Source organism: Aedes albopictus, chromosome 1, assembly GCF_035046485.1.
Source record: "Aedes albopictus strain Foshan chromosome 1, AalbF5, whole genome shotgun sequence".
Lineage (NCBI taxonomy): Eukaryota > Metazoa > Arthropoda > Insecta > Diptera > Culicidae > Aedes > Aedes albopictus.
The window spans coordinates 169,843,208-169,870,461 of record NC_085136.1 but is presented as its reverse complement, the minus strand read 5'-3'; the positions used below and the strand labels follow the sequence as shown (position 1 = coordinate 169,870,461).

The 27,254-nt window shown below is 42.7% G+C and overlaps 2 protein-coding genes and 1 long non-coding RNA gene across 5 annotated transcripts; 2 read left to right on the top strand and 1 right to left on the bottom strand.

Annotated features, from left to right (window-relative positions):
* The first annotated feature begins 1,863 nt into the window (after nucleotides 1-1,863).
* LOC109427354 (beta-galactosidase) lies at nucleotides 1,864-23,062 on the top strand. Of its 3 annotated transcripts, none has more exons than XM_062845803.1 (8): nucleotides 1,864-2,041; nucleotides 8,842-8,906; nucleotides 8,968-9,340; nucleotides 9,398-9,566; nucleotides 9,629-9,729; nucleotides 13,129-13,475; nucleotides 13,533-13,811; nucleotides 22,377-23,062. In XM_062845803.1, exons 1-8 carry the CDS (start codon nucleotides 2,017-2,019, stop codon nucleotides 22,914-22,916), a joined length of 1,899 nt encoding a protein of 632 aa, XP_062701787.1. In that variant the 5' UTR covers nucleotides 1,864-2,016; the 3' UTR covers nucleotides 22,917-23,062. The 3 variants fall into 3 exon arrangements, with proteins under 3 accessions (XP_062701787.1, XP_029733712.2, XP_062701788.1); XM_029877852.2 differs by having other exon boundaries at nucleotides 1,867-2,041; nucleotides 9,398-9,562; nucleotides 9,625-9,729; XM_062845804.1 differs by lacking the exon at nucleotides 1,864-2,041 and adding an exon at nucleotides 3,215-3,302 and having other exon boundaries at nucleotides 9,398-9,562; nucleotides 9,625-9,729.
* Nucleotides 10,301-11,860, top strand: LOC134285275 (uncharacterized). Its single transcript, XR_009996260.1, has 2 exons — nucleotides 10,301-11,123; nucleotides 11,186-11,860. It is a non-coding gene; the product is annotated as an uncharacterized LOC134285275 (long non-coding RNA).
* Nucleotides 22,909-26,960, bottom strand: LOC109427357 (uncharacterized). Its single transcript, XM_029877853.2, has 3 exons — nucleotides 26,651-26,960; nucleotides 26,443-26,583; nucleotides 22,909-23,356 (listed from the first exon to the last, which is right to left on the bottom strand). The coding sequence occupies exons 1-3, from the start codon at nucleotides 26,803-26,805 to the stop codon at nucleotides 22,975-22,977; spliced, it is 678 nt and encodes a 225-aa protein (XP_029733713.1). The 5' UTR covers nucleotides 26,806-26,960; the 3' UTR covers nucleotides 22,909-22,974.
* Between the last annotated feature and the right edge of the window lie 294 nt (nucleotides 26,961-27,254).

Here is a 27,254-nt window from a genome sequence, read left to right as displayed (position 1 = left end):
TTTTCTAAGAACGTGGCAACCCTGCCTACAATGACAGTTCCGGGCATGGGTTGTTGAGAGGAGAGGGACGAGAGAGAGAGAGAAGGAAGAGGAGAGGAAAAGGTGGGAAAAAAGGAGCTAGACGATGAGGAGGCAGAAAGTATCCGATGCACGAAGACGACGGTTGGACATTTTATATCAGGTCGGACTCGAAAAGTGCGGTGAGAGATCCACGAGAAATAGAAGCTGGCGCATTGAAGATTGAACGTGTGGAACGGAGCTTCCGTACTCTCTGTGGAAAACCGGAAGGAATTTGTGCCCATTTCGATAGTGCAGAAGGGACCCAGTACGACGCTGATTCGGGAAGTAACCAGGCCGAGTGGAACTGGTGGGTCTGGATCTGGACGCCGAACATACATCGTCTTGACTGTTCGCACCCCATATCCAACGTGTGGTTAGGTCGGCGAGCTCAGTGCCGGTGATCAGTGAGTTGTGCTATCACTGGATCACACGCCACGAGGGCTCGGTGACGGACGTTCTTGCGGTGAGGGTGACGGTGAGGTCCGTGGGCTTGCCCCGCTTGCCGCCACTCAAAATCCTATGGGTCACCACCCCGTCGGCGGGCGCTGGGACGTCGACGAAGATTGCAAAACTTTTCCGAAACCCACACCCATCCCCTGGTGACGACCTCCACCGAACGAGGACCGAAGGACAAAAACTGGCAAGTAAGAAACCTAACCTCTCCTCTCTCGACACTGGACCTACTGGATCTAAACGGCCGCAACGAATGTCACACACACACCCTCACACACACACACACACATACACACACCATGATTTTTGTAAATAAATATGTTTAAGTCTACTTTTGTATTGTATTGTCGTTTTTTCTATGTCTGACCGCCTTGGTGTCCCTATCAGTGGGTCTGCTATCCTTTGTTTTGTCCACCTCTGTTCCGATACAACGGTAAGTGAGTTTCTCGAGGCAACCAGTCGCCGACCCTGAGGGGTGTAGCCGCGGGGCTAGCCGGAATTATCAACACAAATGGGCGCCTTTTTGTGAATGGGGCAGATTACCCCCTTTTTCCACTAGACCGGCCCACATTTGTATACTGAGAAACAAAAGTTGCCAAAATTCACGGGGCACCCTCTAGAATAGTGCCTTTGGATGTGAGCAAGAATCTGCGAGAGTTTCAGCTCAATCGGTTTAAAACTGAGCTGGCGCAAATGAGTTGAAGGTTTGTATGGAATCTTCAGTCCAAATATATGGGAAATTGGATAACCTCTAGTCTCTCATTCAGCACGCTGGTTTGAAGAGTTTGATTTGGCTTATAATTGATAAAATAATAGTTGATATCTTAAGGAACAACTTTGTAGAACACCATATCATGATAAAACTTAATTTAGTTGCGGTTCCGGCTAACGAAAACAGGATGAGGACATCTTCCCCCGTTTACGCTCGGTTGTTACATACAGCACGTGTTTGCCATTCGAAACAAGCGCGCTACATCATAGGCAGGGGGAAATTTTATACATCAATTTGTATTTTTTTTGGCTCAAGTGGCAAAAAGATAAAGTTATCAACTAATTAATCACTTTCTTCGAAAAATCTCCATGTCCGCCATTGCTCTGTGATCAATCAAAAGTTTAAACATCATCTCTTATCAAATGAACAGGTTTGCAAATCACCTAATGGAACTATACAATAAATCCAGCATCAATCATCCACTCTTAAACAGGTTTTGTTTTTCTCGGTTCACTCCTACAGGAACTATGGGCGCATCCATTCAGTCATCGAGCGCTGTAAGCCATTCAGATAAGAAAACTTTAATTCAGTTTTTTTTTATTTTTATTTTATTTCCACTCGCAGTTCGCAGTTAGCCAAGCCTCCCGCAGCTCGTTTATCTTTGCGTGCCCCCTATAGACAACGCAAAGTGCTTTTGTTTAGTACCCGCTTATAGTTTACTTTAAACGGCTTTGCCTGGTCGAGCATAATTGTCTATCAAACAGTCGTGCCCCAGTAGTTGACCGGTAAAGATGCTAACGAGTTCTAGACGCAAAGGTACTGTTTAATTTTAAGTATTCTATGGTAAAGCAACGAACATGTATGTTTGAACAATTGCAGTGTTTTTTTTTTATAGCTATTTATAGTTGATGAACTCCGTTGAGAGTTGTTGGTGTTCTGTTTTGAATGCAGCATGTCTAGTGCCAGTGGTGGGCAAATTGCCGTTATAGTTCGTTTGGAATGATTTAACTATGCCTATGTTGTGTATCTATGTGAAGTTAATCAACAATAAGACAGTGACTATAGTGAATCAAAGTGAAAGAGTTTTAAGATAATGTTTAAAAGTTGAATTTATGCATGTACCGAAAATAAATTTCAACATATTAGTTGCACACAGTTGCAACGAAAGAACAGTAGTATTAGTGGTCTAGGTATGGGAAGATTACTTAGAAAACGGTAGATGTCGTTCAATTACATCAACCTTTTGAGCATGCAGTACCTATATGGCAATCGTGGAAATTAATTCTAAATGTTAAGTTCATTAAAAGTTTCAATAGAAGTGGTTCTGTGGATAGCAGAAAATACGCGAAGTAACTAAACTCTACTTACTCGGATACTAGGCTGGCTACAATTCGCTCTGTTCAATCTACATCGAATATAGCATCCTTCTCCACTGGACTCGGTCCTGGGCCAATCACTTCTAGTCTTACCGGATGTTTTGTGCTTTTAGATCTTATTCAACCACAAACAGTCATTTTGAGCGAAAAATTGGTATTTTTAACCGCCCCTCCAATGGGGGTACGAGTACGGGTTTTTCCTATACCTAATACATTGCTTGTCACATATTTGAGAACATCCCCCTACTCCCTCTAAGCGTGACATACTTTATGGATGACTCCTAACATTATTATCGCACGTCACTAAAACTCTAAAATACATCAATTCCACTATTTCAAATCTTTCACCACCTTTCACCACTTCGCAACTAACATCACTATTGATCCCACACTGTCTATCAGCGATCATGTACTTTGTTTGCTGGTGTTGATTTTGAGACCAATTCTTGTTGTGTCCCTTTTACACGAATGCCTTCCATGACTCGACTGTCAATTCCTTACTTACCTTACCGGTCAGACAAAGACCTGAGTTTCCTCTGCTGTACATACCAGTCGTCTCCATTCTACTCGGTCCATTGTTGTGTATCTCCAGGTCCGCGAAGGGTCCGCAGATCGTCCTCCACTTGGTCGACCCACCTTGCTCGCTACGCACCACGTCTTCTTGTACCGGTCAGATGACTCTCGAGAACAATTTTAGTCGGGTTGGTATTCGACATCCTGATGACGTGACCCGTCCACCGTAGCCTCCTAATTTTCGCGGTGTGGACGATGGTTGATTCTCTCTGCTGCTGATGCAGTTCGTGGTTCATTCATCTTGTCCAATTTCCGTCTTTCATCTGCACTCCACCTTCCGTTCGAACACTTCGGTGGTCCTCTGCACGTAGAGTCTATGCTTCGTGCCCATTAGGCCGTCCCTTATTTTGCAAAAATTGGAAATTATATAAGTTCGTTGTTGGAAAATGATCGATTTCTGGTAAGAAATGATCGTGTCAAAATTTGAAGTACGTATCTCAAAGCTAACTGGTCCCTCAAGGGGCCTAAAGTTGCCAAAAATTGTATGGGACTAAAAAAATATGATTTTTTTTTCGACACAAAAATATGCTATTCTACTAGAGCTGGTAAGTTTCGGACCCTGAAGGGCCAAAAATGTGCTCATAATTTCCATTCGTTTAAAAGTTATTGACCAAAATAGGTTAGGTTTCATTCGGGATCTAAAAAAATATCATAAAAGCTAATTTTTCGGATGTTTTTTTGTCAATTACCGTCAGATGGGGTAATGCAACACTTTTCGTCTTTGAAGCAGTATCATTGAAAATCTAAATATTTGAACCATCCTGTAAAGCATCGTGTACGCTAATTACCCAGAGTAGAATACTATGCAGCAATTGATTTATCAAAATATGTTGTCATCTAATCAGGTGGTGCGAAATACATGCTTGTTGCAAGTTCCCCCATCTGTGGGGTAACTTGCAACACAGGACATGACGTTAAGTTAGCTATCATTAAACAGCACGAACATTCTAGTGCTAAGTCGTATTGTAAATTTTTGGTGTAATGCATGAAGAATGCATTGTTAAGATGTACACTAACCAATTAATATATAATTTTTCATGAAAGGGTTGATAGCTATTGCAAGTGAAAATATATCGTTTAACAACAGGTCTCAAGCCCCTCAAATATAAAATATATATGCATTTCGTGACATAGTACTCGTAACAAAATGTCAACAATGATAATTGTCATTTCTTGAAAAGGTAGAGTGAGTCATCTTTAAGTAGTTTTCAGTTTGAAGTGGTGTTTGACAATTGCAGCTAAAATAACATGATTGAAACACATCTATTGAACTTTGTAAATATCAAAGTCATTAATTTGGGTACTCAGCTGAAATAATTCAGTCCATCTAGGTTTAGAATTGATGTTGGTGATTGTTTTAAGTGCCCATAAACTAAATTAAACTTTCAACAAGATGTAACATGAATAAAACTCCATAATATAGTATTTCCTAACAATGTTTGAAAATCACATTCAAAAAAATGTAAAAAAATGAGTTGTCATTTGAAAATGAACTCGTTACGTAATCAAGAAATGATCCGTTTCGGTTATTTCTGTCAAAAATATCGTGAAATGAAGACAAATAATAGAGGGTTTTGTCAAATTTAACTGTTGCAAGTTACCCCATAGTGGTTGACGAATATAATAATGATTTTTTACATTACTTAGTCGATAAGTTTATTAAACTTTTATCGTTTGGCTAAGCTTACTATTAGGTACCCTAACTGCAACCAAGGTCATCAGACTTATCGCACTTACCATAGGGGAGAGGTGAAACACGATTTCCATATTTGTTTTTATGGCATAAAATGAGCAAACCGTTTTAACAGTGTAGCTAAACAATAAACAAAGAAACAAAACTAATTTTTCCACTAAATCGATCTTTGGTATACATAAGCTCTATAACCGAAATAGAAGGGCATACTAGTTTTCATTATTATTAGAAAATACTTCACATTTAGTGTATGTCATCGTGTTGCAAGTTACATCGCTGTTGCAAGTAACCCCGTTTGACGGTACTCTCTATCGTAATTCTAAACACATTTTTGGTCCTTTAGGGTCCTAAAATCAGTCGTTTTAGTAGAATAGCAAATTTTTTTCGTCGAAAAGAAGTCATGTTTTTTAGTCCCATACCATTTTTGACAACTTTAGGCCCCTTGAGGGACCAGTTAGCCTTGAGATACGGACTTCAAATATTGACACGATCATTTCTTAGCTTAAATGACCATTTTCTAACAACGAACTTATAACATTTCAATTTTTGCAAAATAAGGGACGGCCTAGTGCTCATAGAATACTACCAGTCTAATCAGCGTTTTGTAGATAGTTAACTTCGTGTGACGGCGAACTTTATTCGATCGTAGAGTTCTGTGGAATCCTAAGTAAGCTCAATAGGCTCCTAAAGTCCTATCGGAATTCTTGTTTTAAACCACAATATATGGTTCAAGAGTACATATTTACTCATTTTTTGACGTTTTTATTAACCATAGTTGAAAATATATAATTTTTATTTTTTTTAGCCTTTTGTCTCTTCTCTAGATTATAACACATACTTTGAGTGATTTTTTTTCACCGTGTATGTCAGATACACTGAACGGCGGCTTGCGGTGAAAATTACTATTCTGAGGGTCAATTTAAATGCACAACGCCACTAAATTTGTGCAGACTGAGTTTCGTTTTAATTCAACAGAATTATGTTTTCAATTTTACCATGGACTCGATTTTCAATTAAAAAAAGTTTCTGTTGGCAACCGGATTCGAACCAAGAACCTTGACATCACCAGGCTCGCACGCTACCACTCAGCTATCGAACCGGTTAATGTGAGAAGAAACAAAACGCACACAAGAAGCGTTGGTGGGTCGATGATCATGTTTTGCCATGGTAAATTTAAAAACATTTTCATGCTTGTCATTACTGCAAGGCTCCTTTCAGTGTAGGAACATTTTTGAAATCCCAGTGCGAAAAATGTCGAGCTCAGTCACACAAGGTTGACCTCAAATGACAAAGTAGAACTATTTACCATTTCAGTAACAAATTTTGAAAACGACGTATAATCAATGCTACACCATTGATTATACGTCGTTTTCAAAATTTGTTATTGATTTTACTTATTTCGAATTTTCTCATTATTCCTTTGTTTTTCAAGTTCGAGTAAAGTACAATTCCGATTAGAATACCATGCTTGATCGTATTGTTCAATATAAGCGAGATTTTGTTTTTAAATTTAGGACCCTATTTCCTGCCACGTCTTTGAATTTCTCTGCTGGTGTCGTTGTCGGCGGTGACAGTAGTGAGCCCGAGTACACGAATTTTTCAACCGCCTCGATTTCATCACCGTCGATAGAAATTTGAGGTGGCAGGCGCAGTGATTCCTCCCTGGAGCACTTTGCCATCATGTACTTTGTCTTCGGCTAACTAATGACTAATCCGATTCGCTTGATTTCATTCTTTAGTCGGAGGTACGTTTCCGCTATCGTCTAAAAATTTCGGGCTATGATATCAATCTCTCTCTCTTCTTTTCAATATCATCAGCGAAACCAAGCAGCTGAACGGACTTCGTGAAAATCGTTCCACTCGTGTTAATCCTCGTTCTCCTTTAATGTTGACAGCAAGCACGAAAGACAATCGCCTTGCCGTCACTCTCTGCGAGATTCGAAGGGACTCGAGAGTGTCCCTGATACTAGAACTACGCACATCACTCGATCCATCGTCGCCTTGATCAATCGTATCAGTTTATCCGGGAATCCGTATTCGTGCATAATCTGCCATAGTTGGTCTCGAGCGATTGTACATACATCGATTTAAAATGGATGAACAAGTGATGCGTGGGAACGTTGTATTCGCGGCATTTCTGCAACACCTGGCGGATGACGAACATCTGATCCATTGTAGCGCGATCACCCATGAATCCGGCTTGATATTGCCCCACGAACTCTCTTGCAATCGGCGATAGACGATGGCATAAGAATCGAGAGTTTTTTTTTTTTTGTAGGCAGCGCTCAGTAGTGTAATCGCGCTATAATTTCCGCAATCCAACTTGTCGCCCTTTTTGTAGATGGGACACACGATACCTTCCATCCATTCCTCCGTTAATACTTCCTCCTCCCAAATCTTAGTAATGACCCAGTGTAGTGTTCTCACCAATGCTTCTCCATCGTATTTCAGAAGCTCGCTTGGTAGATAAGCTGCTCCAGCGGTTTTGTTGTTTTTTAACCGGCAAATCTCCTCCTCAATCTCTTGGGGGTTTAGGGGCTGGAAATCTTTTGTCATGCGCACGTACTCCTAGATCTGTTATCACGCCACATTCGGTGCTTGCAACGTCCCCATTGAGGTGCTCATCGTAATGCTGCCGCCACCTCTCGACCACCTCACAAAGATTCCCGAGATTGTCTCGACACATGTCGGCTTATGGCCGTGTGTCCTTAGCGCGGTACAGCTCTTGCATCGCTTCGTGATCTCGTTCTTCTTGCTGGCGCTTTTTCCTTCGGAAGACTGAGTGCTGTCTGTTTCGCGCCTGTCTATAACGTGCCTCATTCGCCCTTGTACGGTGTTGTAACATTCTCACCCATGCTGCATTCTTCTCGTTTTTCAACTGTTCACATTCGCCGTCGTACCAGTCGTTTCTGTGATTCGGAGTCGCGAAGCCTAGTGCTGCAGGTACTATCTATGGTGGATCGGATGTCACTCCATCCATCTTCAAGTGCTGCGCCTAGCTGCACTTCCGTTGGTAGGGCCGCTATTAACTGCGGCGCGTAGTCTAGAGCTTGATTTTGAACCACTTCTACGTTACCCAGCTGCTCGATATTGAGCCGCGGCATATAACTTCGACGCGTGGTAATAACCGTCAAAGATTTTGGGCGCATGCATACAGCGACTACGTAGTGATCCGAATCTATATTCGCACTGCGGTATGTGTGGACATTGGTTCCGAGAAGAATTTACTGTCGATTGGAACGTGGTCGATTTGCCATCCGATCACACGTTGTCGCATCTTGCCCAATACTATAAATCCTGTTCCCAATTCATTGGTGGTGTCACAGCTTTGGTAGAAGATAGCCGCTCGATGCCCGCTTTTCTACACTTTCTGCCAAGTCCAACAAAATTCCTGCAACGCCACGATGTCGAAGTTGCGGGGATGTAATTCGTCGTAGAATATCCTGTCACATTCTGCGAAACCAAGTGAATTTGCAATTCCTTGTTCCAAGTTTCCAACTGTATAGTCCTTTTTTCGTCGCGTGGGTCTTTGCCGATTGTATCGAGTCGTATTTTCTCTTATGTTATTCGCAATGGGGATTTTAGCGGGTGGCTTTGGGCCTACGCCAACACTCCTGTCTCGCCGGAGGGCCATCGTGCCAGTTCTGTTTAGGACAAAACTACCAGCTAAGCACACAACTCTTTGCTAGCGTCTTTGTCATCGCTTGACCCATGGTAGCATGAGGTAGGAACTTGTGAGGACCAGAGTTATGTTGGACGCTCTCCTTAACGACTTACCGATTTGCAACTGAACATGTCGACTACAAATACTGGAAATTACTGTATTAGATACATTATATTTTTTATCGTCATTATATATTCATAAATGTAATCAACTGAAATTATAGTAATTCTAATCTTCATGGAAACGCTGATCTATGAGTATAATCTTTTCATCATGTCGAATTATTTTAAACTTTAGCATTGTATTCCAGGACTCGGCATGAAGCAAATCTGCATTCTAATATTAGTAGCTTTAGTAGCTGCTACTTACGCTGAGGTAATTTACATTCTAAAATTAGTCATTTTCAACAGCGAGATGACCCTACTTCCAATTTCAGAGATCATTCAAGATCGATTATGAACGTGATACATTCCTAATGGATGGAAAGCCATTTAGATTCGTTTCTGGCGCTTTTCATTACTTCCGCGCTCTGCCGGGATCTTGGCGTCAAATTCTCCGATCTATTCGGGCCGCTGGACTAAATGTAGTGGAGACGTACATTGAATGGTCAACCCATGAGCCAACGGAAGGACAGTACACTTGGGACGGTATTGCAAATTTGGAGCAGTTCATACAAATAGCTCAGGAAGAAGATTTGTACGTTATTCTAAGGCCTGGACCGTACATTTGCGCTGAACGAGACATGGGAGGCTTCCCATATTGGCTTCACACCAAGTACCCAAATATCAAACTACGCACTTATGATTTAGGTGATGCTCCTCATTGAATCTCAACAGCATATTTTGTTAACTTGATCAACATTCCAGATTATCTGCGAGAGGTTGAAAAATGGTACAGCGTTCTGATGCCACGGATTCAAAATCATTTATACCAGCGTGGAGGACCGGTTATAATGGTGTCCATTGAAAATGAGTATGGATCGTTCTCCGCATGCGATGGGCGATATTTGTCTTTTCTAAAGAATTTAACAGGCATGTAGTATAATAAATATTTAGGTATCAGCAGCTTATAATGTATTTATTTTTTATTATAGAAAGTTACATTCGGAATGAAGCAGTGCTTTTTACCAATGACGGGCCCGATCAGCTGGCATGTGGAAGGATTCCAGGCGTACTGGCAACACTAGATTTTGGAGCTGGTAAGTGACAAGTTTTTTGTAACCGCTACAAAGAAATCGCAAAGACAGCCATGAGGTGCCCATGAACACCACGCAGTGCTATAGGGCACTGCACTGTTTTGATTTTGTATGGGATTTTGACGTTTCGTGGCCTTGTTGTTTACAAAATTTCTGTAAGAGTGAAAGAGAAGGAGATACTTTCATGCACTGCCCTATAGGGCACTGCATGAAATTATCTCCTTCTCTTTCACTCTTACAGAAATTTTGTAAACAACAAGGCCAAGAAACGTCAAAATCCCATACAAATTCAAAACAGTGCAGTGCCCTACAGTAGACGTTCGATAACTGCAACATGTTTACGTTTCACTTAGCGAACGAAAATTCGATAACTGCAACGCCTGACAGTGTCAACAAGCCGTCAATTGACGTAAAATGAACGAAAAATTCATTCGACTGTTCATTAGGGCTAACATGGCGCACCATTTTGACGTTTGGCGGTGCGATAACTGCAAATTTGTTGCACTTACCGGACTTGCAGTTAAAAAGCATTGCAGTTAAACCGTTTGCACCGACCGAACGTCTACTGTATATCCAATCTGCAGTAGTCGAGCGATTGCCTCAGCATTTGCTCACCCGTCTCCATTTTGGCAAGCATTCTTGCGTTACATCGCCTAAACTAAAGCTTAGTTTCGTGTTTCAATGGAATCGCTCAAGAAATTTCTTGACCGATTCCTGGCAGAAACTTTCTACAGTGACTGCCATTTGAATTGTCATTTCTTTGCAATTGCGTTCTGCAATCGGAGAAAAGACGGTTTCTTGCGCGATTCAGGCAAGGAATTTCCCATGCATCAAGATAGGCCGAGAAATTTCTTCTGATCTGCAAACAGTCCTTAAACATAGAAGACCACCAGTACCTCTATCCCATGTAAACCTGTCAGTTTCATGCAGCCATGGAATAGCAACCACGGGCAATCAGCCAGGGGATCACCAGTACAAATTCCAGTTCTGGCTTTCAGAGTGAGTCTCCGTGCGTAGATAAAAGTGCACTTCAATGGAGAGCTCGTATACACTTACGTTTGTAGAAGCGATGATTTCCTCAGTTAAAAGTATTCAACAAGCTGAGAGACAGGAATGTTTGAACTCGGCGGTTGCATTTTCCAATTCGTTCTCACAGTGAGATATCGTGCAGCGAGTCCTCGCCATTATACCATTATCGCCGGTATACCGGTGCGTTGGCAAGCTCATCAGCTTCGTCCTGCAGTGTGACCTGAGTTCTTCATTTTGCTCGGCTATTGCTGCTTTCGAGAACATATCTATCGAGGACCAGAGGTGAATCTCAGTGCACTGTGCTACACCACCAAAAACAGCTTGGGAGGCAGACTCAAGAAGCCTCTTTTGTGCCACCGAGTTCAAGAGTCTGATAAGTGAGCGAGGTTGTGGGGATTAGTTTTCAAACGTGATTTATTTTCATTGACAGGCTTGATTGTATTGCAATGTAAAGACCAATGCAGTGGCGACCTGTAGCCAGTAGGATGGAGAAGGCTAGGAGTTGGTAGTGAGATCGGAGACGGAAGGGTCATAACGCAGAAGATAGCTTAGCCACGACGAATGCTGTTTAAGTAGGCAGTGCGTTTCCCCCGCTCGGAATCACTGAAGAAGAGTGAGTAGAAAGGAGAGTTATACCCCAGACAGACATGTGATACGAGTGTGATTCCTGTACAACGGCACGCAGTGTCAAGAAAATTTCAACAAGACTGACTTGAGCTGAAAGTATGGCACTCATTTCAAGCGCAATTGTACAGTGATTCTTGTATCACATGTGTGTCATAAGTATTACGTGTGCCTGGAGGACCCAGGTTGTTTAGAACGGAAATTTGTACGAATTTGTCAACATTGTTCCAAAGGCACCGTCATCGGTGGCAACGCTCATCACCGTCTAGGCTATTATCGCTCTTTGTAGCAAACTGCTTCTGTCGACCGCATATCAACATTCTGCTGTACAAGCTGTACAATCTATTTTGCGGAGATCGCTATTGCTGAGCGTTAGCAGGCCTCTCACTGTGATCACACTAGTTTACAAAATAAAACGAAAGTCGTGAACTTCTGTCAACGACCAAAATTTTTGAAGCATAATTTAGCGCTGATTTCGAAACCGAGCTTCAAAAAATTTTAAGTAGAACAGTTTTTGAATTTTAGCTCAATATCGAGTCTTACAACTTTTTAAAATATGGAATTTAATGAAATTCAAATATCTTGCGTTTTGCTGAACCAATTTTAAATCTTTTTCCATAAATTCAAAGCTGAATATAATACCATTTGATCATCTGAATCCAGGTTTTGCGTCAGATTGATGAAATTCAAGATATTGGCGAAATTTGGGGACGATCTCCTTAAATTTTAGCAAAATTTTCAAAAATATATGTAGAAATATATTTTTTTCTATAAGAAAAAACAATTTAAAAAGTCTTTCTCGCCGTTTATTTGACATATCATATGTGGGCGAGTTACAGTAAAAAATTCAGCTCAATCGGAGCATTGGTTACGGAGAATGGGATGTATGAAGTGAGCGACTTTGCTTAAAAATAGAACAAAAATCGATTTCAAATCATCAACCTTGTATGGAAAGTCGAAAAAATTTCCGCTCTACTGTAATTTTTTTCCTTCACGTTTTCGAACTCAGGGCATAATTCTACACCAAAAACGATCATCAGTTTACCGAGTTCAAAAATGCTGTAAACTAGTGTCACCGAAGCCCGTAGACTTTTATCGAAAGTTTAAAATGACCGTAGACTTTGACCAGACCCACTTTCCCTCATTCCTCTTATCGAGCCCTCAGGGCCCCTAGACTCCATGCGCGTAGCTTTATTCGTAGCTAGCCTCTCCTCATTTCCAATTATGCTTGACGCCAGCGCGCACGACGTTAGTGCTTCTCTCTCACCCCGGAGTCGTGCGCGCTATTCGTGGGGCTATTCCCATTACACCGGGCCGGGACCGTGCCGGGCCCCGGTCATCGATTTCTTACATGCGATTACTATGGCGTGTTTCACATCACACCGTGCCGGGGCTCGGTCGGGCCCCGACCGGGCAAATGAGAAGCACGCCATAGATATCGTTAGAAAGAAATCGATGACCGGGGCCCGGCACGGTCCCGGCCCGGTAAAGTGAGAAGACCGCTTTAATGTATAACAAGCGTGCTCGACGTTGGAGCCGGGGCCGGGGCCGGGGCGGTTGGTAGCTGCTTCGCGCATGCTAGAATCTGCATAGTTCATGGATGGGCTCTGATCTACCGGTTGCTTATGTCAATATAATCATCTTACATCGACATTTTAAAATGGGGATATCGGAACAATAGATAATCATCCACTTAGAAAAAATCCTAGTCGTATCCTTGAAATTACAATACCATTTTCAATTTCACAGTTGGAAATCCCGACAATTACTGGCAGAAGCTACGCAAGTATCAACCGAAAGGACCGTTGGTGAACGCTGAATTTTATCCAGGATGGCTTACGCATTGGATGGAACCGCTGGCTCGGGTTGCCACCGGACCCGTGGTATCTCAGTTGCGCAAAATGCTTCAACAAGGAGCTAACGTCAACTTCTACATGTTCCACGGTGGAACAAACTTTGCGTTCACGTCAGGGGCCAACGATGGAGGACCTGGGCGGTTCAATACCGATATCACGTCCTACGACTATGATGCGCCCTTGGATGAAGCAGGCGATCCTACGTCTAAGTATTTTGCTATTAGGGATGCCGTCTTGGAGGTATTTTGCAAAACTTCACAGTTTATTCGATTTTTCAAAACCATACATCTTTGACAGTTCCTTCCAGACCCCGGGGTACCTGTGCCCGGTAGGCTACCAAAAATGAGTCTTCCACCGGTCCAGATGAATCGCCTAGGTACGCTTCTTTCAGAGCAAGCACGTCAAACACTGGCAAAGTATTCGTTGTCCTCTCAGCGACCGTTAGGATTTGAGGCACTCAATCAACACTCTGGATTGATTCTGTATGAAACTCAAATACCTGGGTATCTGCACAGTGATCCAATGACACTCAGGGTCGATATGCTGCACGATCGAGCATACGTCCATGTCGATAACGTAAGTAAACTAGGGACCTTTATTTTTAGAGCATTTTTTAGGATGATTTGCTAATAACTCATTTTAGAAGCGTCCTAGACGTCTTTTTTGATCGCGTGTCGTTAAATAGGCATAGACACAATAGGTAACGTATCGTCTGCAGCACGCGATGCCAACACATTCTCTACAGGACCGCGGTGGTAAACAACGTGCCTTACAGCAGCTTATTTTGCTTTTCGTGTGTACTGGGCCATAATCTTGACAGCAATACTGTTCACCTAATTTTACCTACCACGAAAAAAATGGCTTTGGATGGTCGAGCCAAAATGTCGTTTAGACCGCACATGATCTCGAGGCGACAACGCCAGACGAGGGCATGCTGAATAGAATTTCATTCGAGGCAATCAAGGGGAATGACATTTCCTTTGCTAATCGGAAATATTCGCATTTATTTATTTATTTATTTATTTATTTATTTATTAGAAACACATGACTTAAGACTACTGTCTTTTCTTTGCCAAAGCGGTTAAAATTACACACTTAAAACATTTACAAAACAGTTTCTTACAACACGTGACAATCATACATTGCATTTTTTAAATTTACAATTGGTTGAAAAATGTAGTGCAGCCTTTCTTGAACATTGCTTCCGAGCAAATACGTTTTAAATCAGGTGGTATTATGCGTTGCGCGAAAATTTTTGAGCGCAAGTGCTCGTATACCTCCGCCAGTACGGTAAATCGTGTTGGTGTTTTCGGCGCAGTATTCTTTGGCCCATTCGCGCACTTATCGTAAAAGACTCCAGAACGATTAAACGTACGAGCGGAGGTCTATTAGCGATTTTGCACCATTTTCGCTCTCTATTTTCTTGCAACGGATAATAAGGAGTTCCAAAAAAACACACCCTTCACAAAAAATGATTCACCGTATAGCGCAGTGTTGTGCATAGGGACAGATAAGCTCATTGTTCGTCTTCCTTGAAGTGATGTAAGCTTAGCAAACAGATAGTTTGGTGCTCTTCGATTTAACAATTTGTGCAAAAAAAGACAAGCTCGTAATCCATGAAAATTGCGAAAGGGACAGCCCAATAGTGTTTTCTGTAGATGACGAACAGATGTCCATCGATTAATGTTGTAAACGTACCTAACGCAATCGTTCAAAGCAACTTCAAGTTTAGAAGACAAGGTCGTATTCATATTCATGTAAACTATATCGGCGAACATAAAGTAGGGCAACAGCAATGATTTGAACAACTGTAGTTTTGTATGCACTGGCATTTCCTTCGTCACAGCTCTCAAGGTCCTCAGTCCGCAATAGATTTTTCCACATTGTTGGGAAACAGCTTTGTCCCATTTCAGATTATTTTGAAAAACTAAGCCAAGATTACTACCATCTGAGGTTAATTCAATCAGGTTGCCATCGATGTTTACTGCTGGAAGACTAGTCATTTCGTGCCTAGTTCCACCAAACAGCAATGCTTTACTTTTGCTGTGGTTGATACGTAGGTTGTTTCTCATTGCCCAACGATGGAGTCTAGTTAAATCTTCATTTGCTAAATGCAACAATTCAGCAGGAGATTTCCCCGGGCATATACAAACTAGTTGGACATCGTCTGCAAACAGCTGGGCTCTACAATACCTCAACACATTAGGAAGATCGTCAATATATAACGTAAATAAGACTGGTCCAAGCACAGAACCCTGCGGAACTCCAGAAATCACAGCAGCACTTTTCGATACCTTATCGTCACACACGACCACCTGTGTTTTGCCTATCAAGTAGGATCTAATCAAATTAACTGCCGTGCGACTAAAGAAATAGCGATCGTACAACTTGCTGCACAGTTTTGAATGGGAAATAGTGTCGAACGCTTTCGAAAAATCCAACAACAGCAATACAACTTTATTTTTGTTATCAACGGCAACTGCGATATCATCGTAAACTCTAAGCAAGGCTGTTTTGACACTTTGGCCTTTCCGAAATCCCGCTTGTTGATCCGAAAGAAGATTGAACCTTTCGATATGAGCAACCACCTGCCGTTTCAGAAGTTTTTCAAAGACTTTGGATAAAACACAGAGCAGGCTTATTGGACGTAAGTTTTCGATACAATTCAAGCGTTTTTTCTTCCTTAGCGGTAGTACTTTAGCTTTCTTCCAAGCGGAAGGAAAAACTGCCGTAGACATGATGTTGTTGAACATCCAGGTAACATGATCATAATCCAAGGGAAATATAATTTTCAAAAATTTCATCGATATACCGTCTACACCTGCCGCATTAGATTTGACCTCGTAAACAGCATCCACAACTTCATAATTGAGAATGGGTTTAAATTCGAGCCTATTTTCGTCGTAATCCGAGTTTTCATGTCGGGAGAAGGTAGGTCGTGAATCTTGTGAGGACAAAAAATGACTGGAAAACACAGCATTTATAGAATCTGGATCGAAAAGACATTCTTCGTTATTTCTTGATTTACCCACACCCAGTTGCTTGATTTTCTTCCAAGTCTTGCACTGTTTGCCTGGAACCGAAAAGATTGTTAACGTGGTGAACCTTAGCAAGACGGATTAAGGACAAGGTATTTGGAGTACATTGCTCAAAATTTCTAGAGCACCGTTTTTTAGAACCGTTGAACGGATTTGGATTAAAATGCATCACGCTGTTGACAACCACCAAACAATTACCATGATACATTTTCATCCAAATCCGTTCAACGGTTCTAAAAAACGGTGCTCTACAAATTTTGAGCTATTTACTCCAAATACCTTGTCCTTAAAAGGTTGACTTTATTCCTTAATCGATTGTAGACAGTCTTCAGAAATGCTTTACGTTCTGATGGAGCAAACTTCCAATCCTTGTAAGCAATATCTCGAGCATACATAGCACGCCTTATGTCGACGTTGAACCACTCGTTATGCTGCTTACGTTGCTTTGCTACTCGGACAGGAATACACGCATCATGAATGGATGAAATGCTGCTAATAAAAAAGTCCATCTGTCGATCAACATCTCTTTCAGCATAAAACTGATCCCAAGAAACACATTCTATAGCGGTGCGCAAAGACATGGAATTAAAGTTCACATAATCACGGTATGTTGTTTGCGGAGAGTGAGATCCTACCTCGATATCCAACGAGCAGAAAATAAGATCATGTTTCGAAAGAACTGGCATTGCAACTTGATCGAATACAACTACTTCATCAGGCTTATTAGTTATCAACAAATCCAAAAGTGAGCATCCACTATCATGGAAGTGAGTTGGTTCACTACCAATCACTTCCAAACCATATGTTTCTAGCGCAGATTGAAATCTTGCATACTTGTTGTTTCGCAATAAAAAGTCAGTGTTAAAATCACCCAATACCACAATATGCTCATACATCGAAATGATGCCCGACAGCTCCGATTCAAAAAACAAAGAACAATCACTTTCAGGTGGATTGTAAACAGTGAGCACAAGAACAATGATAGCACCTATATTGATTTCTATTCCAAGGCACTCAGTTTTCAACGTGAAATCATCACTGATAGAATTACAGTACACTGTTTTGCTGCGAACATGTTCCTTGATATAAACAGCAATACCGCCTCCTCTTTTATACAAACGATCATTTCGTATTACTTTATAGCCGGGTATCCTAATCGTACCATCAGGTATCGCCTCGTTCAACCAAGTCTCCGTGAAACAAGCTACTGTTATTTTGGACATTATCAACAGTTCTTTCACTTCTTCAAATTTGCTCAACTGTTGTGCACACAAGCTTTGGACATTCCCATGACAAATATTTAGCTTCCCATTTTTTAAAACAGTATTTAACACAATCTTCGGAATCGTGTGTGAAGGAGTGGCATCCGAAAAACTAGACATTATCACAGCAATGGAAAACAATGAACAAGGGCTGCATATAACGGTGACTTAACAAGCAAATACATTCAAATACAATCTTCATAGCACTTATACAAACACAATATCGAAAAAAACATAATGAATAGACAAAAACACAATCTTGACTACAACTGGGATAACTGCTCGATTGAAGTAACTGGAATTGATGGACCAGTGTCAACCCGTTATGTCAACCCGTCAATGTCAACCCGTTATGTCAACCCGTTACCCGTTGCTAACCGTCGTTAACCGCGTCTAACTGCTGCTCGGTTAGCAGCGGTTGGCGACGGTTAGGAACGAATAAATGCGGTTTTTTCGGTTAGACAAGGAAGTGTCAATCCCCCTGGAGGCAGTTCATAAACCACGTAGAGCAAAGTTTGATAATCTCAGACAAAACCACCTCATCATCCTTTTGAACGACAGGTGAATGTGAGAAATTAACATAATGATTTGATTGGTTTGACGAAGAGTTCATGAGGAAAGTTTTAAAGTCTGAATACCGACGAACCGACGAAACTGTCTCCTCCAAATTTAACTGTCGACCAGCGAAGCTTCTATCAAATTAGCGCAGACGCGAACCTTTTCCTCTATGAACACATGGGGGTTAAGGATCAAGCTATCAAATCAACGCGAACCGTTATAGAGGTAGCGGTAGTCTTCGGCTATTTTTCATCATGGCGTCGGAGGCAACTAATTTGAATTTATTTTGTTCTAGCTTCTAGGCGTCCAACAAACAACAAACCCGAATTCAAGGTTAACCGTACCAACGGATGAATGGTCGAAGGGTTTCAAAACATGCTCGATCGTTAACGAAAGCTGTTAGTACCTGGGCGGCATCCCTCACAGTAGTTTGTCGCATGACGATGTAATGCAGGACCGTGCCTGTCCAGCTTTTCAAAAATGTTCTCTGATTCTCAAGTCCACCCTCATATTTTGATTGGCATCCTAAAAGAAGTAACTGGTCAAAATTTCAGCCAAATCCATTGAAATAAAGAAGTGCATCAAATCAATTTTGTGTTTTTCGACTATTTTTGAACTTCAAAAAATCATAACTACACTAAAACATGTCAAAACTTAATTCTTAAAGTTGAAGGAAACATGTGTAATTCTCACATTTGTGATCAGAAAAACCTTAAAAAGTTGATTTTTTGATTGATTTCGTTCTGGAACACCCCAATATACTTAATAAGTTGGATTTTTCAAAACGGCATCATATTCTCCAATGTATTTTGGTTATTTGCTTCTTTGACACCAATGCTGTAGGAGTTGAGCAAAAATTACTAAAATTCGTGAAAGCCAAATGTGGCCTAAAAACTAGCTTTTCTGGTGTAATCACGCTTTGGCGCGCAAAAAGTGGCATCGCGTCAGCACTGATATGATAGCCAACACCTGTCATCACGCTTGTTTGTTATCACCCGTGGTAGGGGGTAGCCAAGGCAAACTACAAGGAAGCAAAGCTACTACGTTCAGTACAATTTCGCGCCACAACGTGATTGCCTCCAAAAAGCTAGTTTTTATGCCACATTTGGCTTTCACGAATTTTAGTAATTTTTGCTCAACTCCTACAGTATTGGTGTCAAAGAAGCAAATAACCAAAAAACATTGGAGAATATGATGCCGTTTTGAAAAATCCAACTTATTAAGTATATTGGGGTGTTCCAGAACAAAATCAATCAAAAAATCAACTTTTTAAGGTTTTTCTGATCACAAATGTGATAATTACACATGTTTCCTTCAACTTTATTCGCACACGTTGTTCGGAGAAGTTGTAGCAAACAAGTATAGCTTTCAATTTCTGCCGAAAGAATTAAGTTTTGACATGTTTTAGTGTAGTTATGATTTTTTGAAGTTCAAAAATAGTCGAAAAACACAAAATTGATTTGATGCACTTCTTAATTTCAATGGATTTGGCTGAAATTTTGACCAGTTACTTCTTTTAGGATGCCAATCAAAATATGGGGGTGGACTTGAGAATCAGAGAACATTTTTGAAATCTGGACAGGCCTAGTGTACAGGTCTCTAGCACGGTTGACCTTTTTTCCCGGGCTTCCCTCTCACGGGAATCAAAATAAGCAAATCCAACTTCAACTCAACTTATTTTGTACGAAGCAGTATGTATACGTAGCGCAAGGTTAGGCAGTCTATGCAACCCCAAGTGAGCGCGCCGGGTTAAGTAATGGATGGGGTGGGCGAGGGCTGTCAACAAGCGTCGGCAACGACGATGCTAGCAGTGAGGCAACACCATGGTAAACTAATGACAACGGCGACTGCAGCAGTTCTCATAAGGCAGAAGAAAGCAGATGGCGGCTTCGCATTCGCGGGCAGACCGACAGAGACGTCGAATGCGACTGTAAACACGAAGCAGTAGGGCAGTCTAGGGAAGGAGAAGAAACACAATGCCAGAAAAGTTTTAATCCTGAAATTAAAGGTTAACATCAGTATCGACAGCTACCGTTTGTTGAGGCTGGATGTAATTTTCGCTACACAGCAGTCACTCGGACGCGCGGTTGAAAATTTCTACAAAACTAGCAGTCGAAATGGGAAACGAAATAGAAGTTAGAAATACTTTAGCTTTTCAATTGTCCGGAAACGCTGCACAGCTACTTATTGAGGATATGGCACGGTTTGTCAAGACCCTCAAAGGTGACCGGTCAATGATGGACACGGCACACAAAATCTCTGACGAGAAAGCTGTGTTCATTCGTTTTGAGTGTGAAAGTGCGATGAGCTTTGTTCTGCAGAACAACAGCAGTGTGCTTGCGTTTCTTTACACCGGCGGTAAAAAAGTGATGGTGCACATGTCGGTAGCGGAAGGTCACACACGATACGTTCGGGTGTTTGATCTTCCGCCGGAGGTACCAGATACTGAATTGTCTCCAGTGCATATTGGGAAATTACGGCACAGTTAAACGCGTCGTACGTGAGCGTTTTCCAGCAGACAGCGGTCTGAATATGTTTCTGGTGTCCGTGGAGTACACATGGACATCAAGACGGAAATCCCGGTAGGAAAAGACGGATATATTTTGATGGGATGAAATTGAAACGCTACGTGTGCAAATTGGATACGTATCTCAAAAAAGCCTGACCGATTATGACACCACAGCTGAGCTACTTCTTCGCAACAAAAGCAACAGGGAAAACAACAGCCAACACAAGCAACAACATTCGAACGGGACGAGTCAGCAGCCGCCGGTTTTTCGAGTGGGACTACACACAAGCAACAACAGAAAGGAAAAGAAATCACGAAGAAAACAGAGAAGCGCCAACTGTCTATTGACTCTGCAGATTCCAACAACCAGCCAGAGGTCCTAAAAACAATAAGGAGCGGTATCTAGCTCAAGGATCTGGAAGCCGATGTACGCAGTATCAGACGTACACGTACCGGATAAATGATCCTTGAGTTCAAGAAGAGTATCGCGGAGTTGAGATGAGGGCTCTTACCGCTGAAGTGACTCACCAGTGTAAAAACCTCGATAAGATAATGGACGCGGAAGAACTCGGCCCGGCACTGCGGCAGCAGTGGAAAGTTGAAGTGGCCACCACCACCGTTCAGCCGCGGAAAGGTCCGTTAGGGACGCAGGTGGTCGACTATCGGTGCGGGCCGCTAAGTCGTCCATGTGAGTCGGTGCTTAAGCTGCGTTGGTCGATATGCTCGTTGAGTATTTGCCAGCCGCTGGAGGCTTGCTTCAAATGTTTCGAATCGAAACTCAAGGCTTTGGGACTTCAAAGGCCCAGAGGTAAGCCAGGTGGAGCGAAGGCCGCAAGGCACAAGGCTACATTAATCCTAAGTGTTTGTGTTTGATATGTTCCGGGAACTCCGACAACACCTGATAGAAGGTCAACAGTGCCCTAGCTTCATAAGGCTCGGCTGGTAAAATCGCAGCGCAGGTAAGGGATGGTACACAAATTATGTCACGCAAAAATCGACATTTTTAAACCCCCCCCCCTTCCCCCTGTGTCACACTTTTTGTATGGGACCTCAATATTTTTTGTATGGGTGGTCACGCTCTGCAAAACTCCCCCTCCCCCTGATAGCGTGACGTAATTTGTGTACCCCTTTGTACCCCTAACACAGTTGATAGTGGCGGATACTGTCATCATAGCAGACCCATATCGCGTACCGGCAGAAAACGGTCATTGAGCTGCGCACGGATATGATGGCAAAATGGCCGACGGATAAACATCAGAAATTGGTGTCAGCACCAAACGAGAGCTCCGTGTCGCCAATGTGAACAGGGTCTTCTTCTGTAGCTGTTATGCACCTCCTCGGCGGTCGATAGAACAGTTCATGCAAATGCCGGACTGTATAATGGTAGAGCTGGCAGGGCATAGGCCGGTGGTAATAGCGGGTGATTTCAACGCCTGGTGAGTGGAGTAGGAAAGCCTTTTCAGGAACCAGCGCGATTAGATCCTGGTATAAGCACTGGCCATATTCGATATCAAAAGGGCTAATGTGAGTGAAACTTCCTTATTAAAAAATGAATGTGGGTTCTCCGAAGAGTTTGGCGAGTTCAATTTAAAACAACCAAGATGCCATACGCTACGCTTCTCTATGCACTCATTGTCCATCCACGTGATACCTACCAGTTGTAATGTAGAATGTCTTGTCATTTAAGTTGTTATTGGATCTTGTGTCTTAATCGAATTTGGAATTCATTTTATTTGACAATATGATAATTAAAATAAACATTATTCTTTTTCAGAAATTCGCTGGAATTTTATCGCGTGAAACTGCCACTTACACGTTACCGATTCGACTTGGATCAGGATCCAAACTGCAGCTAGTGGTGGAGAATCAAGGCCGAATCAACTATGGAATTGCAAACGACAAAAAAGGCATTCTGGGTGCAGTTACGCTAAACGGGAATGAACTCCTAAACTGGAGCATGACGGGCTTCCCACTGGAAGATTACTCATTGTTGGAAAAATATATCGACCAGTTCAGTGGTTCGGAGGATACTACCAGCTCGGTGAAAATATACCACGCAGAATTCGATATTTCCAGCAGCAACATCTACGATACTTACTTTGATCCGAGAGGATGGGGCAAGGGAGTGGTTTTCATCAATGGATTCAATTTGGGACGGTATTGGCCACTGGCAGGACCGCAAATAACACTCTACGTTCCACGGCACATTCTACGTCAAGGGAAGAATACAATCGTGGTGCTCGAATATGAGACGGACGTACCTCAAGGCACTGTCATCAACTTTAGAGACCAAGCTATTCTCGATGGACGGTAGACATTGATAATGGAACTTACTGTATTTAATGTCGAAGAACACGACCATCAATAACATTCTACTTAATTAGATGTTTGAAATGTCGGAAACCGATATAAGCACAGCCGGCTAACAGTGAGATAAATAAAACTTTGTTAAGATAACTACCACTCCTAGTGCTATTCTTCTGTTTCGAAAGAACCTTATCCTTGGAGAACCGTCCCTTCTTAAGCTCTTTGATAAACTGATCTATTTCGCTACTTTTCAACGCTAGCTTTTCGCAGAGACTTACCGCTGCTTCCGAAGCGTACTTATCGTCTTCGATTTGCACATTGTCCACGTGTTGCGCAGAGAGCCTTAGCTGAGTCAGGGTGAGCAACGCTCCGAGGCTGTCCAGATGCGATTGAGCGTTTTTCAGAATCTCTCGGGCGTAGTCCTGTATGTTGATCGTTTTCATGGCTCTGTAAAATGGTAGAATGATGTTCTTATCTTATAATGTATTTATCTACGTATTGTACGTACAACAAATCAAAGCATTTCATAAAAAACTAGTCGATTCTAGATTTATCCACTAGGCGGCCTAGTGGTAAACCTAGAATAGGAAGCGCTTTAAGAATTTTGAATTTTTGTTTCTTGAGATTCTAACCTTTTCGTCTTTGTAATTTTTGGTTCATTCGCATTTTACGTAATGCAAAATTTCCCAATTTTAGGCCAATTCCTCCCCCTCCCCACGTAACAATATTTGTGGGAATTTGTATGGAGCGTAGCACCGCAGTAGACATCATCTCTCCTCTCCTTAGCGTTCCCCAATATGCGAAGGAACTCTTTGATCAGGACATCCCATGGTAAACTAGTTGTTTTCAGAATTACTCGCTAGATGGCACTAGCGAGTCATAAACGAGAATTAAACTACATAGAAACATATTCTTTTCGGCAAAGATGAGCTTCTACAATTTTCAATGCAATTCTGCACGGAATGAAACAGAGTATTTTTTTTTGTAAAATTGCGTTTATTGTCGAATTTGTTTAAATAAAATTACATACATACATACATTTATTTGTTCAACATCACATTTAAGACAAGACATAATCAACATTAGTACGCCACAATACACGGTTCGTGGCTGCCGCTCTCCAGGTCACGCTCCACCTGGTCCGTCCATCGTGCTCTCTGCGCTCCACGCCTTCTTATACCAACCGACATTGCAGGGTTGATGTCCGGCATTCTTGCAACATGCCCTGCCCACCGTATCCTTCCGGCTTTGGCCACCTTCTGGATGCTGGGTTCGCCGTAAAGTGCAGCGAGCTCGTGGTTCATCCTTCTCCGCCACACACCGTTCTCCTGCACACCGCCAAAGATCGTCCTTAGCACGCGTTGCTCGAAAATTCCGAGTGCTTGCAGGTCCTCCTCGAGCATGGTCCATGTCTCGTGTCCGTAGAGGACCACCGGTCTTATTAGCGTTTTGTACATGGTGCATTTCCGCCTACCAGAATGTACTTTGTTTTCGAGACATTCACCAGTCCGACCTTTGCTGCTTCGCGTTTCAGGCGGGTGTACACTGTACACTGTACAGCTCTGCCACCGTTCCAAATGTTCTGGCAATAATGTCCATGTCGTCCGCAAAGCACACAAATTGACCGGATTTTGTGAAAATCGTTCTCCGGCTGTTGAGCCCGGCTCGTCGCATCACAGAGCGTCGCATTCCAGAGCCATGTTGAAGAGTAGGCATGAGAGTCCGTCACCTTGTTGCAGTCCCCGGCGAGATTCGAATGAACTGGATAGTTCACCCGAAACCCTTACCTAGTAGTTTTGCACACCGTCCATCGTTGCTTTAATCAGTCTAGTCAGCTTCCCAGGAAAGCCGTTTTCGTCCATGATTCTCCATAGCTCTGCGCGGTCGATACTGTCGTATGCCACTTTGAAGTCGATGAACAGGTGATGCGTTTGGACCTGATATTTACGGCATTTCTGGAGGATTTGCCGTACGGTAAAGATCTGGTCCGTTGTCGACCGGCCGTCGATGATGCCGGCTTGATAACTTCCCACAAACTCATTTGTTTTAGGTGACAGACGACGGAAGATGATCTGGGATAGCACTTTATAGGCAGCATTCAAAATAGTGATCGCCCTGAAATTCTCACATTCCAAATGGTCGCCTTTCTTGTGAATGGGGTTGATTACTCCTTCCTTACACTCCTCCGGTAGCTGTTAGGTTTCCCAGATCCTGACTATCAGCCGATGCAGACAGGTTGCCAACTTTCCTGGTCCCATCTTGATGAGTTCAGCTGCGATACCATCCTTACCAACTGCTTTGTTGGTTTTGAGCTGGTGAATGGCATCCTTAACTTTTCTCAGCGTGGGAGTTGGTTCATTTCCGTCCTCCGCTGCACTGCATATTTCGGCTCGCGGCACGAAGCCGTTGCGGGATGCGTTGAGCTTCTGATAGAACTTCTGTGTTTCTTGGGAACGCACAGCAGTTCCATTTCTTCGCACTCCGCTTCTTCCAGGCGGCGCTTTTTCTCCCGAAAGAGGCGGGTCTGCTGCTTCCGCTTCTGTTTGTAACGTTCCACGTTCTGTCGGTTCCCTTGCTGCAGCATTACCGCCCTCGCAGCGTGCTTCTCCTCCAAAACCGTTCTGCACTCTTCGTCGAACCATTACTTCCGTCAATTCCGGTCCACGTACCCGATGGTGCTCTCGGCTGCGTCGTTGATGGCTGCTTTCACTGTACTCCAACAGTTCTCTAGAGGGGCCTCATCGAGCTCGCCCTCGTCTGACAACGCGGCCTCGAGATTCTGCGCATATGCTGAGGCGACATCCGGTTGTTTCAGTCGCTCTAGGTTGTACCGTGGCGGTCGCCGGTACCGTACATTGTTGATGACGGAGAGTTTTGGGCGCAGTTTGACCATCACCAGATAGTGGTCGGAGTCGATGTTGGCGCCACGATAGGTCCTGACGTCGATAATGTCGGAGAAGTGCCGTCCGTCAATCAGAACGTGGTCGATTTGAGATTCCGTCTGCTGTGGTGATCTCCAGGTGTAACGATAAGGGAGGCTGTGTTGGAAAAAGGTGCTACGTATGGCCATATTTTTGGAGGCGACGAAATCAATGAGCCGTAGGCCGTTTTCGTTCGTCTGCTGGTGGGCGCTGAACTTACCAATCGTCGGTCTGAATTCCCCCTCCAGGCCTACCTGAGCATTTAAATCTCCTATGATGATCTTGCGAGTGGAGTGTCTACCTAATGGTTGTGTACATAGGATATCTACCTACATGGAATACTATTCATGACAGTACCTGAATGTCTAGGTATGATTCATTATGTTTACCTAAGGTAGTATAAATACTGGTGGTCATTTGACCACACAGGAGAGACTGCCCAAGCCTTGAACTGTTAACATCTTTATTCTTCTTCTAAAGGATGCGAGTAAGTAGGCCAGCATAAATTCGTGCAGTAGACCATTGTGCAGAAATAATGCACAAACACGTAATGGACTAATAAATGACTAATACCTATGTACAGAAAAAGCTTATCTTTTACAATCTACTTACTGGTCATAGTGGTCCATCTGATTCGGCAGAACCGCGATTTCGGCCAGCACTTCCTCTCGAATTCGTTTGTTCTTCAGCCCTAGAACCACGAGATCCTCATCGCACAGCCCGGACAGATGCTCGTACTTGATGTCATATTTCCTGAAACGATTTCATTCCATAGTTGTATTGTGTGGTCCGGTAAAAAATTGACAAACATTCTTCCTACCTCAACTCCTCGGTGAGATTTTCGGCCTCCCCGCCAATGCTGGACAGCAAAGCCGCGATCGGATCGTAGAAATCCGTCATCTCCACCAGGCCGTCGTCGTCCTCGGCATCGTCCTGGGTGCCTTTGGCATCGATCGCACGGAATGCTTCGTTCATTTTTAATCTGGTCCCACACCGGCCGGAAGCGGAATTACGGAATGTTTCGAAGGGAATCGAATTACGCGCCCGTAAAGCAAAATGAAAACATAAACAAAATCAGCAGCCGCGCCGGGCTTTTGTTGTCGATACACGCTCAGATCGTTTCGCACAAAGTTTAGCCAATATGATTGACAAAAAATGATACATATTCAGAATATTCTTGTAATTTTTCATCTGATTGAAAAATAAAATCAAGAAATTAATTTCATGCATAAATAATTTATTGAACATCAAAGTTTGGTCTGCGGTTTAGCTTTCTCCAAGCTGAGGAATATCGGAGTAAAATTTGGATTCTTTTGAGAACCTAATTTTGTAGAAAATGATCTGAGCGTGCAACGAACGAATTTCAACTGAGCTAACTTGGCGCCCACATAAATTCGATACATTTGACAGTTCAGTTATGCCCC